The sequence below is a fragment of the Cyanistes caeruleus genome, chromosome 3 (genome assembly GCF_971803275.1).
Source record: "Cyanistes caeruleus chromosome 3, bCyaCae1.hap1.1, whole genome shotgun sequence".
NCBI lineage: Eukaryota > Metazoa > Chordata > Aves > Passeriformes > Paridae > Cyanistes > Cyanistes caeruleus.
In genome coordinates this window covers 17769975-17783625 of record NC_141703.1, presented here as the reverse complement: position 1 = coordinate 17783625, position 13651 = coordinate 17769975, and the positions used below count along the sequence as shown (strand labels likewise).

General features: G+C 38.7%; 1 protein-coding gene across 8 annotated transcripts in view; it reads left to right on the top strand.

Moving 5' to 3' along the window:
- Positions 1–13651, top strand: part of GLRA2 (glycine receptor alpha 2) — a 123625-nt gene that overhangs the window by 40307 nt on the left and 69667 nt on the right. For 7 of the 8 annotated variants that reach the window (XM_023918402.2, XM_086880041.1, XM_023918399.2 and 4 more), the window contains exons 5-7: positions 4618–4700; positions 5601–5738; positions 7930–8144. In XM_023918402.2, the coding sequence (XP_023774170.2) occupies positions 4618–4700; positions 5601–5738; positions 7930–8144 (436 nt within the window). The remainder of the gene's footprint in view (positions 1–4617; positions 4701–5600; positions 5739–7929; positions 8145–13651) is intronic. The other variant, XM_023918401.2, reaches the window with a different exon arrangement.

The window sequence follows — 13651 nt, the reverse complement described above, 5'->3', positions numbered from 1 at the left end:
CACAATACTAGCAGTTCATTACTTCAGATCTGTGTTGCAGTCCATTCACAAGCAGCCTGTCCGTGTGGTACTCTGAGGTGTTTTTGTGCATTGTGAGATTACCAGAGAAGTGGTGTGATGGTGGGGAGCCCCAGCATTCAAGTGAAAGAATGAGATTAGAAATCATCTTGAGAACAATCTATTTGCAAACATTTTATTTCTATTGAATGATTTTATTTTTTTAAAATTCTAGATCCTTACCCTCTACTGATGGTGCTGCTTTGGGGGCTGGCTGTCAAAGGCAGACTGGCCTCAAGAGTCAATACCCTGAAACAGGTGGGAGTGGCATTTAACAGGAATTGGTAAACAGGAGAAGGAGGGGGAAAGGCTGTGAGGACAGACCAGAAGGCAAAGGAAAATGTCTGGGCTCTGTGTCATGAAGGTGTCCCTGGGAGAGATGTAGGGTAGATGGGCAGGCATAGCAGGATGTGAGGAAAATGTCTCCAGGCTGAAGAAAGAACAGGATAAAGGCAGGAGTGGTGGAAGCATGACCAGGCAACACATTATCTCAGCCGGTACTGAGCCCAGAACTTGTCTGTGCTGCACATAAATACCTCTGAGCCCCCTTGGCTGCACGTGTGTGCCACCCTCCGCTGCCTTTTCAGGATGGATGCATGCTGCATGCAGCAGCTGTGTTCAGGGCAGCAGCAGTGCCTGTGCTGAGTTCTGCTGCTGGCCCACGTGGGGCTGTGGCTGCTCACACCAGGAGAAAACACTGACATTGCTAAACAAGTTCAGGTGTGAAAGATAACCAGCATGAGGGTTTCTGATTAAGCAGTCAGGCTATTTATTTTTTCCCATGAGACAGCTTATTCTGATTTCTGTGATGGAGGCCACAGAACCTTGCCTTCCTGCCTGCAGAATGTGGGGAATGCAGACCTCTCAATGATGCTATAAGTGGACCAGAAATTAAACATTTTGAGTGTGGCTGGGAAGAGAGAAAAGCCCACAAGCCAAGTCTTAGTGATATCTCAGCACTTTATAGTGAGACCAGGGGATGAAAAGGGGGAGTTTGAATGAAATCCTGAGTGGAGAAATCCCTGCTGCACTTTGAAGGCATTTAGGTGCCAGCAGATGCTGCTCAGAAGGACCTGCCTGGTGTAGAAGGGAATCCTCAGGAAGAGGGTTCCAAAACATAATACAGAGAATGCTGCCCTGGAGTCCTTGGATTACAGCCCTGTCTGTGCTACAGTGCTGCTTAGTGACATTATTTATTTATTTATTATTTTTGTCACAGTGACAGCTAATTGTTCATTCTTTGTTTTCTGGCTCTGGTTCTGTATCTTGTTCTGTTCATGCTCTTATTTGCATTATTCCAGGGTTTGATTATTCCTTGGCTGTGAGTTGGGTGAGGGAGCAGGGAAGGAAAGAAGAGAGCAGCTTTGCCTCTTCTTTGAGGCAGCTTGCTGTCTCTGGCACTTTGCCTGGTGTGCTGAGGCACTGGAGATGTGACTCTCTCCTGCTCCCTCGTGAGCCCTCTCTGCTCAGCTGGAAAACACAACGTGCTCAGCCCCAGAGCGTTCTGTGAGCCAGCTGTGCCACCTGGGCCTGGCTGGCCTGGCCTGGAGGGTGCTCACACAATGGAAAGCAAAATCAAGTCCCTGGTCAGCTTCTTCTCACTTCAGCTTTACAGATGGTTCATAAAGCACTTCCCATCAGTGTTTTATGGTTCTCCACTACCAATCTGTTGTTTATGCATCTCAAATGCCTTGGTGGCGGGATGCCTGGAAAATAAAATAATTGTTCTGTAGCAGTTTGTTCTGTTTTATTAACGATTAAAGTATTCAGCAGTGTAATTCCCCATTAAATTTGATCTTTGCTCCCAACCTCCAGGGGTCCTTCTTAAATTTGCCAAGTGTGAGACATTCTTTTTGCTGAAATATTTTCTGTCAATGATATTTATTATCAGCAGTGTGGGTAGCTGCATCTACCTTACATTTTCTATTTATGACCCTATGTCCTTATTAACATAGATATATAGATAGTGACATGGCACCAGGGTTTGGAAACATTTGCAAGCTCATAGTTTTACTGAAAAGGAGTCAACTGGTATAAATTGACCCACCACCATGGACTTCAGTGGATCTATTTCAAATTTCCAGCTGCTGAACATTTAGTATGTAGTAATCTTGCTGAAAATCAGTGGATCTGTGGATGATACAAAGCTCTAACCTCTTGCATTTCTGCTGGTAAATGGGATTAAAGGCAAAGATGTTAATTCTGAATCACTACTGTGCTGAGGTGAACAACAGGTAGAGGTAGAACTATAACTAACTATAAACATGATGTCTTGAGCTAGTCTCATCAACACAGTGAATAGAAATTATTTTTCATTTTTCAGGGTGATGAGAGAATAATTAAGTCTTTTTGAAAGACATCAATGGTTAGGAAGAGAAAGCAGGACATTAGGCTTTGTGTGGACCTACAAAAGAAGCCTACATAATTTTCTCATCTCACCTCCAGGGGGAAAAAAATGATCTATCTACCTTATACTGATGGAAATAGATTATTTTTCCTTGTGAAACTTGAAAGCTGTCACTGGGTATATTTGCTTTCTCATAAATTTGTTATTAAAATAACAAGGGACCTTCCTGACCAGGTTTCTAGTCAAACCCCCAGATGACTTGAATTTTTGGGGTGTAGAAAGGGATGAAGGAGAAAGGAAACAAAGTCAGTGTTCAGTCCACACCCGGCAGTCAGTAAAATCCAAGGGGAGAATAGCCCATGCCTACTACAATGAATGCAAATAAATGACATATTAACAAAGGCTGCATTTGCATAAAGGCATGTTTGGAAAGAACTTAAAACATCTAAGCCATATTTAGAAGATGACTGACAGGAAGGGAGTTTGATATAGTAATGTTTCAGGAAAGAGACAGAGGCACTGTTTTGTTAATGCTGGGGATTAGCAACTTAATTAGCTCAATCTTTAATGCAGGAAATTACCTAGCAAAAATAAGACTAGTTAACATTTGCAAGGACTTAAAATATTTAAATCAGGAAAGGACAGATTTTCAATGACACATGCCTACTAGATACACTTTTCTTCTCTAGATGACAATTTTATTTTTTTTAATATTTCTGCTATTTGGTCCCAAAGGTTAAATGTGGGTTTACTTCCTATGGTGATGTTGAGAAGAGTACTGGGGACTTTTCTTCATCTCACTGGCACATAAATGGGATCTCTAATTTCCTGGTACTATCACCTGGTTTGCTGAAGACTGTGTAAAGATGAAAATGGTTTGGCTTTTTCTAGGTAGCCCATATGTAGGCAACAGCAATGATCTTGAATGGGATCTTAGATCTGGGTGAGATTTTTTGATCTCAGTTACCTAAATATCATCTTTTTGTCACAGTGATGTGGCTAGATGTCCCCAAAACTTCATATAGTGTAGAAATAGACTAAAAGACCTTGAATCAGCTGAATGTGGTAAGAACCACAAAATCATTGTGGGATACAGAATTTATTCAAGTATTTCTCTGCAGAGATCACATACATTTGTGGGATAACATAGTTTCAAGGTTATACTTCTAAAAAGCTGACCTGTGGGTTCACTGACATAACTAAAAATTATTGTTATTATTCTGTGTTTCAGTGTCCCTTCAAATCAGTCTTGTTACTGCCCTTCATAATAAATGGGCAACAGAAGGTTGTTTTTTTTGCACTCTTTGTTCAGAGTGTTGTTTTGTTTTTTTTTTTTGTGCTGAATGTAATCAGAAATAAAAATGTACTTTTAAAATATTATTTAAAACAAAATCCTGATATTTATACTGTTTATCAAAGCTAGTTGTTTGTAATTAGACCATCCCAATATCTTGGTTAGTTAAAAATGGTTTCTTCTCACGCAAAATAAAAAAAAAATAAAACTGAAGAGACAGTCTTGAAATAGATTTCTATCAAATGTTAAAAGATTAAATCAACTAAAAAAAAAAGGAAGAAAGAAAGAAACATTAAAAGTATTCCCATTTAAGTAAAGTTATGCTTTATCTGGGACAATAACAACTGAAAAATTAAAAGATAAATATATTTTGTATGATTATGTTCCTTTAGGCTTACTTTCTTCTATCTGTGCTTGTTTAATGCAATGTGATTCTTTTACTGTATAATGGTTTTTTCCATCTTTTAGTGTCTATGCAGTAAGAATGAAGGTTTGGAAATGGGACTCATTGTTCCAACAGAGCAAAAGCACTCTTTTAAATAACCCCCATGTTTGTTGTTTCCTTTTTTTTTGCTTTTACAAAATAAAACTTAAAAACATGTGTCCCATGACCAGGCATTTCAGCTTTTGCATTATTTGGTTCAGTATTGTACATAAAACATTCACTGGTGCATTAGTGGAGAGCATGTCTTACTAACCTGATGTTGTCTTCTCTTCCTCTGCTCTGCTCAGCCAGGAAGTGACCACTTTGCTCACACTTTTTGTCTCCACCGTTCTCACCTGCTTAAAAGCTCAAAGGGGATATGAGCCCAGCCTTTGAGATGTTAAGATTTGGTCTTGATCCTTTGAACTCTAAGTATGGGCCTCTAGATGCAACTTGTAGATGTCTAACATATTTTTTTTCCCCCTCTAATTTTAGGCTTACTTTAACCTTGTCCTGTCCCATGGACTTGAAGAATTTTCCTATGGATGTACAGACATGTACAATGCAACTGGAGAGCTGTGAGTACCCAATTGCTCTGCTGGTCAAATAACAGGTTTTTAGCCTAACATTTAGTGATTAGATTGTATTTACATTATCACATTTGTGTGGTGAGGCTCACTATTCCTGTTTCGTAAGGGAATTATGTTTATCACCATAAAGTGAGGATTGTTTGTTTCTGTGCTGCTTATCTTTCTCCCTCCTGGGTCACATCACCTTACCCATCAGAGCTGCATCACTTCCAGGGGTAAATACAACAATGCTGTGTGGGAGAAATTACTGAATCTCAGGAAAGTGAGAACAGTTATGACATAGCCAGGGATTCGCTGTGTCCGACTGAGTTAGGCGCACTTTTGGAAAAGGGAAGCAGAGCACCCAATGAAGCAGAGGTCCTCTCAGTGGTACCTAAGCTGGTGTGCTAAACACAGGCCAGGACTGGGGAACCAGCACACACCCTCCTCACCACAGCACTGCCTCAACCTGCCCAGGCAAACCCAGCAGCGGCTCAGACTGTGGCAGGTGACAGTGATCGTTCCCAATATTCGGTAGGTACCAGCCCACCCTCTTTTGGTTTTTTATTTAGGGAGGAAAGGATTTAGCTGTACGGCTGTGAACTGTGGGCTGCCACCTGTCTTTGTGCCTGAAGAATCTTAGACTGGTTTGGGGCAGCTAAATTAGTTTTTGGTGGGAAACCAGGGCACTACTTCAGAATATAGCAGTTTACATCTTGCTTTTAATAGAGTAATGGTGTAGTTATAGCAACCGACAACTAAGAGGAATCGTGCTGTCGTTAACCAAACAGTTTGAAAATGTAACTGAGATAACATGTATTGCAATAAAAGACATGCTTCTCAGACATAAGAACCTTTGCTCTTTTCTGGTCAGTTGCCATCTAATAAACTCTGCTTCCTTTATTGCAGTTGGCTACACCATGAATGACCTGATATTTGAGTGGCTAAGTGATGGACCTGTGCAAGTTGCAGAGGGTTTAACCTTGCCACAGTTTATTTTGAAAGAAGATAAAGAACTTGGTTATTGCACAAAACATTACAACACTGGTGAGAACTATTCTATTTTTTTTTCTATCAATTGTTCCAATAGTATCTATTGCCAATTCGTAATGGAAAAATATGGGTTAAAAAAAAAAATAATTAAGATTTGATTCAGTCACACTTATTTTTAAATTTCAATAGAAAGAAAATTTCTCTGTTATTTTTTTGAAAGATTTATTTTCAAAATTTCCTTTAATTTCATTAGTGTTCTAATGTCCTTAAAACTGAAGTACTTAAAATATTAAAATTGGATTAAAAATCTAATTGTTCTGATATCCATAAAATTAAACATTTTAACAAACTAACTCTTTTATTAAATATTGAGTCATCACTTTTAAAGTACTGATTTTTCTGAACCTAGTTTATTTCTCCAGCATATCAAATTGCTAATGAGGAAAATATTATTTTTTCACCAGCTTTTATGTGAAAGGACAATGTTTTCATTGCTGATCTGAATAGTGTACAGACATGTTGGGAAATCAACTTTTTGTTTAATACTCTAAAGTTTTTTTCTTCCATTTGCTGTTTAGGAGTTTATAGTGCGGTGTTTTCTAGCTTTAGTTTTACAGAGAAGAGAAAACTCTGTTAAAATTTTGATTTAGCTGCTTGGAGTTTATTTAATGGGGACAGCATTTAGAGAACAGTTTTCTGGGTGCTTTCTGGGATTAAATGTAATCCTTCTCATCTAAAATAGCTTTTTCATCATTTCAGCATAAGACCCGATCTGGTTGCATCAAATACATTTGTTTCACTCTATGAAATAATGTGAGAGGTTCTGCCTCTGTAAAAAATAACGTCACATTTGCTTCTCGTGAAAATTGTTTGGTTTAATTTTTATAAATGCTCTCATTTTGGAGCCCAAAATACCAAGGAAGGAAAACTTTTGTGATTGGCATCCCCACTACTTTCTTCTCTGTAGTTTGCTCCTTCAGGTTTGGTATGAAATTAAAATGTGGATAAAACTCATTATTCAGCCTTCTCCTAAACTCACTGCCCAGGATGTGCCACAAAAGTCTGGAGCCTCTGACAGAAGGTGCCACTCATGCCACTGTGCCACAGGTGGCCACCACACCCCTTCCCAGTCCCCTTCTGTATGGGCAGACTGGCCAAGAACAGCTTCTGCCCAGGTCTCAGCATCTGCCTTTCAAGTCACAGCTCACTCATTTTAGAACTTCTCGGCTGTCAGAGGATTTGATTCTGTCTCCACTCCTTTCTTTGTCAAACAGCCTCTGCACTCCCCTGTGTGCTAACTCTTGGACCCACCACTCAGCATTGTAGACCACCAGAAAAGTATAGGGACATCACAAAAAGGAGCAAATTATCTAATTTCCCCTGAAAGGGTGAACAAGGAAAAATGCATCTTTGTTCATTTTCCAACCAACACAAAAGGGGTCCTTTGAAACCACTAGCATGACACTTCAGGAAAGAGAGGCTTTCCTCTAGTCTGCCTGGAGAGCCCTCACAGTACCTAACCCAGAGTAATTCTGAGAGCAGCACAGGGTGATTGCAGTAGCAGCTGATGAGCAGTTGCAGCTCAGGACTCTGCATCTCCTGCTGCACAGCTGTAGTTCCACTGTCAGGCAATCCGAAACCTCTGTCCTCCAGGACTGTTGTGCAGCAGCTCTCGGTTGTTTGGAGAATCGCTCACCTCCCACAAGAGGTTGGTTTAGGTTTCCTGGAATCAGACTTCTAGCAAAATTCAAAGTAGACTTTGAGTTGATTCTACTGTGAGACATAATCAACAGACAGAGGCAAATGACATTGGCAGAATGAGGAATATGATCTACCCTAGGACTGTAAGAGTAGTAGTTTATAATTTGTCTGTGCAAACATGATTTCTTATTCTCATGCCTGTAAAAAATCAAAATGCTGTCCCCTTTTAATATTTAGCAGTATATTTGACTAATGTAAAAGCTGGTTGAATTTTGAGAAAAGAAACATTATGTTATATTTTCTGGAGGTGAAACAATTGTGCTAATTATTCATTTTCTCAGTTAATATGAAGAACTGGATGCAGTATACTTCAGTGGTCCCATGATCTCCCCAAGCTAGTATGCAAAAAGTGACTGACCAGTGTTTGTGTATCAGGATCTGCTTACAGTATTAGGTTAGGAAACAGGCCACACATCTAACTTATGTTCAGAAAACAAGATAAAAATGTGCAAAAAGCATTTATGAAAGTAATTTCATGTTCTAGGAAAGTTTACATGCATTGAAGTCAAGTTTCATTTGGAGCGTCAGATGGGATACTATTTAATCCAGATGTACATTCCTAGCCTGCTGATTGTCATTTTATCCTGGGTTTCTTTCTGGATCAACATGGATGCTGCTCCAGCCAGAGTTGCACTGGGTATCACTACAGTTTTGACAATGACCACCCAAAGCTCAGGATCCAGAGCTTCCCTCCCAAAAGTAAGGAAATAATTTTGTACCATGGATTTGTTCTTAATAAGAAATATTTGTTCTACTGTTTTAAATTTCAGAAAGGTCTTTGTAAATATGCATCTGATAAGGATACATGAGAAAGTGGTAACAGTGTGATGTTAAACTTGTGATACCCTAGCATTTGGATTAAGGAATGTTTCTGCTGTTTTAGTGGATGGCTGAATGGTGCAGCAGTATGAATTTTTAATGAGTTTCTACTAGTTTTGACACTTATTTTTGAGTGTTTAGAAACCAGATTTTCTGAGGTATTTAGATATCTTACTGGATTTCTTTCAGACTGAAGACTTTAAAAACACTGGACTATTAGACTCATACATCTCGATGTTTCTAGATACTAGCACTTAGTCAAATGAATACATAAATATATTCCCCAAAACTGTATATATATAAAACACACATATGTAACATATATGCAACTAAAATATTTCTTTTGAGAACCTTTCTAGAGTGGAACTGCTGATCCCTCTGTTTCACAGCAGAATTTGTCCATATTCCATTCATTCAAGTGTCATCTGAAGACCTTCATCCTAACTATGCACAAAAATATCCTTTCATTCAAATTTTGTGACCTTTTTAATCCTGGCCAGATGCTGTAGCTGAATTTAGGGATTACAGACTGGATTCTCTGGTCAGGCTGACAGCTCTTTTCAGCATAGGCACAGCCCAAATGCTTCTGATAGCAGCATTCCCAGCAGAATTTAATGTGCAAGTTCAGGCTTTATACAATTTTCTGAAAGGGAGCTCAGAAGTAGGTAAGTTTGCAATAGTCTAAGGAGTTATGAGATGCACTCCCTGAAGAGTCCTTTTCCAGCAGTCCAGCATCAAAGGGACTGGGATTGTGGTATCAATGAAAAGCACAAATTTTGCCTGTTTGTGTAGATCATGATCCATTCCAAGAAAGCAGGCTGTATATTGTGGTGCTTCACCCTCAGTATTACATTTTGTCTCATTCCAAACATGCAAGTTGTTCAAGTGGAGGGCAACTACAAAAATATGGGCAACTCCAAAAAGTGCACAGATTGTGTTACTCCTTTGTTAGTAATGAGAAAGTATCACTTACAAATCTGGTGAGTACAGCATTTAGTTCAGCTTCCCTTATTCACTTGGAGATATGCATAATTTTCCATGCAAACTGAAAGCCTCTCATATATTAACTGAGAATTTAAAATTGAAAATTTATTAAACATTTGTTCAGATGTTTCAGTACATATTACCAGTGAACATTCCAAAAAGAATGTCTGAAAAGATAATTTTGGCAAGAAGCATACAGGCTCTTTAAATAGCAAGTTTGGAGTTGCTGAAGATTGTGTCTAGATGGCACAACATCAATCCGTGTGAAATATTCCAAGTTTCTTATAAATTATCTGGCTTGAGAAGTATAGATAATACAGTCACTGTAGTGGAGATTCCCACCCACATTTCCTACTGGGCAAACAAATGGTGACAAAAGGTTCTGCAGTGTCAGCGTGCCCCAAATGCTAATGCTTTAGGAGAAGTGTCCATCATAAGCTTTTGATCCATGAAAACTTTTCCTTTTTGCATTCTGTTGTGTTTGAGTAGAAAAGTATTTGCTGAGTGGAAGAAATGGGAAGATGCAAAATACGTTGACTGTGGTATGTTGATTATCAGAGAGGTTCTTCTCCAGCCTCAGAATTAAGTACATTTCTCTCATTAGCTGTCAGAGAATGTGCTTCTCTGTCCATACTCCATCTTCTGTTGTGCTGTGTTCCTTTGCCAGAAAACAGGCACTAAGTATCTCACCAGAAAGCCCACTACACTAATTTCAGTCAGGCTGCACCTGGCTCTTGCATTTTCTCTGTGTAACTCAGCTGAGCTCTGTTTTATATCTTTTATCTCTGTATGTGAGTTAATCCTTGTGGGGGCTTTTAAAGGTGTGTCAATTGACTTAAAAATGTGTTTCTGAGTAAATGCCATCATTCCAGCCAGCTGCCTCCCAGCCCACATGACTCAGGTGGTTGGAGAAACATGGGCACCATTCAGGTCCTCAATCACCAGTACCTGATTCCTCATACATTGGAAAAAGGTTTTCTTGCTATTGCTGCTGCAGGCACTTAGCGATTTTAAAACACCATCTGTAACTTAATATCAAAATTGTATTTATTAATAAAATCTGTCCAGCTGAAATGCACTTAGAAATAAAAATATGAAAAGAATTGAATCAATTCAGTGCCAGAGCTGAAGTCTCAAAATCCCTGTTTAAAAATAATGGTTTTCTAAGCTCTGTCTACGTATTGCCAAGACACAGGAAGTTAGGCTGCCAATGACACATCCATTTAAAAGTTGCTCCAAGCATGAATGTCTAACAGAATAAGATATTTCAGGAGGGTTGTTTTTGCAAGAATACTGAAAAAAACAGATGCAACTTTGCTTTGTGAAAGCTGCCTAGTATTGAATACAAGAGCTATAATTTCCCCATCCTTCTTTGTGTCCTGTTCTTATTAATATAGATTTATGCAATTTAACTTTAATTTACCCAGTTTCATGCCAAGAGTTTCTTTCTATTCATCTCTATTTTAATAGAGCTTTACCACAGAAAACAAGAAAGTATCAAAACTTGCCAACTTTAAAGGAAATAATTCCTTTACCTAGAGAAAGGCAAAGAATTGTGATAAAATTTCCTAGGTTTTTTTGTCTGTTTCCAAGTTACAATCTAAATGACTAAAGTGTTACTGTTTAAAAGTAATTACCTACATATTGTTCTCAACCCTGGTGTAAGATAACACAACAATGCTCTGTTTGCTTAAAATTGCTCTTTTCCATATTAAAAACTGACATTCATTTCCATACACAGATTTAATAATAGTAGGTCATGGCCACACAGACATTAGGCACTCGGATGATGAAAATTAAACATAAAATTGAGATTGCTGAAAAGAAAGGAAAAAGAAAAGAAAAGAATGAAATTCACTCAATCTGAAGCCTGTATTTGCTGCATATAAGAGAAGTATCTAGAAAGCACTCTTCTAAATGAAATGTATTTCTTTGTAAATTTTGTAGTATTTCTGTGGAATTACTATATTTGCAGTATTTTGTAATTCTGTCCAAGAATATAGGGTGAAATTCCAATACCAGCAGCATAGTAATAAAGAAATCACTATGATTTTTTCTCCTTATTTTTCTGCAAAGTCAATTTCTTTCTTACCAAAAGCAAAAGTAGACTGAGACAGATTACATCACAGCAAAACTACTGTTCTAGGAAAGGTGACTTGCAGTGCCTGTTTCAGAAAGCAGAAAAGTTCTCTTCCTCCAAATTTTTAGCTGAGCAATAATGCACTGTGAGCCCATGAAATAATGATTTTCTGTGTAGGGAGTATCTGCTGAGAAATATTCATCATGGAGCCAATCTCTTTTAAAGTGATGAAATTATTTTGTGTATGTTACAGAAGACTTGTGAGGGGTCCTGTAACCAGAAGTGCCCTAGTTGTCTGTGTTGGGGGGTGGTAAAGAACTCATCCAGAAAGCTGGGATGGAATTCCCTACTTCCAGTTTGACTAATCCCCCACTGGGATGCCCAGGAATGGTGATCCAAAATAGCAGGATTCCTATGATCAGCTCCTCTTCCCACATGTTCGTGTGTATAAATCTTACCCACATCTGACACTCTTATGTCTGAATTCCCTGGTCACATCATCACTTTCCACTCAGAAGCTCCATCTGGGTAATGTTTGTGCACCCAGCTGCAGCAGTGGCTCTTGCTGATCATCCAGCTGAGCAGAAATCCTGGCTGCCAGCTGGGTGATCACTGTGACCACACAGCCACACTGAAATCCCCACGAAGCCCTGAGCTTTCTGTGGGAGTCCTGTGCATGAGGAAGGGACAACCCTTGCAGCTGGGCTGTGCTGGGCTTTACCTGTGTGCAGAGGAACTCCAGGACACACCAGTTACGAACCCGATGTCATCTACTGTGCACCCATGCAGGACCAATGCTTGTCCTCTGGCAGTATCAGACCCACAGACACAGAGGGCACTATACACCCATCAAAACAGGGGCTGAGGATCGTCTGGGCACCACAAGGGACACCTAGACATCTGTCTTTACTCACAGTCCCAGATGTGTATAAGCTGGGGGGAATTCAAGATCTGGTAGTGCAGAATTGTTAAGAAGTGTTACAAAACAGTTCTTTTCTTCAGAGCTTTGAAGCACCATTTCCTTGCTATTCTTTTTACTTGTAAATGGCTCTCCTGTTGAATCAACAGAATAAAAAGTTTGAAAGGATTTTAAAAGAGGCATTTGAAAGAATAATGAGTTCTCTGCTGTGCTAGTTGTGTATTTTTCAGACTGCTTTCTTCTTAAAACAGTTACATAAACCAAACCTTAGCAACAACAGTCCAAGAAAATGAGTTACTTTTAATGCCATAAAGCAAAACATTTCAGGATATTTTAAGTCGAGTGATAGCAACTGTATTTTACACAGTTGCATAGCATTCATATTGTGTTCTTTAATGCACAGAACTAAATGAATGCATTTTCTGTCCCCAGGGAACAATCTGTGCAGGAAAAAAGTCACATTCAAAGCTCACCAAAACTTCTGGGAGTCCTTTCATTCACTTCATTTTGCTTTAAATCCCTACATATGTTACCAAATGCAATAAAAGCATAGGTACAGAGACCTGCAAAACCAAAGCCAAAGAAGTCTATCCCCTTTGGCAGTAAATGACTGTTTTTGTTTGTCATCCGCTCTCCCCTGCATATTTGGAGACTTTTACAGATTCTTTGACTTCTGGCAGGCCAGTCTCCTTTTTTTTGAATGCCAGAAGCTAGCAAGTAAAGAAGATACAAGAATATGGCACTTTTTTTTTTTTTTTTTTTTTTTAATTAAGGTTAAAATAATACCATAATAAAAAAATAAAAAAATAAGCCATAAAAAGCCGTTGAGGAACCATAAAAATAAGGACAAAGAAAGAGATGCTATTATCAGTGCTGCTTTTGTTCTGTGTACATTTGTTTTCATAGAAAGAAGAGCAACAAAGGGGATCACTTACTGTGTCTTTAGCAAAGCACAGAGATGATACATTGTGGTCCAGCTTTGTGGTAAAAAAGCAATAATGAAGTATTTTGGAATGGAAGCAATTTTTTGACAAATTACTTTTAGTCCAGTCTCAGGATCTGAAGAGGAGATATGGAAGTAATTTGGCAATCATGAGATTTGTTATTTGGCACTTGGATTATGTGAGTGTCTGAGAATTTTATACACTGCTTAAATGATTAAGACAACCCTATTGTTATAAGCTGTTTAAAAATTTCTGTTGGATACCTAATGGTCCTAACCCTTGATACTCTAATGTGTCTGATTTTCATGACATATTTATGTATCCTGATAGTATTACTGTAAACAAACTTCCACTTAAAAAAACAATTGTTCAGGACCCTTGAGTATTTTATTGGTTATCAGTTTTCTAAAGGAGTGGAAGAGGGTATCCTGCACTGTCAGGTAGCCATGAGGAGCAACTC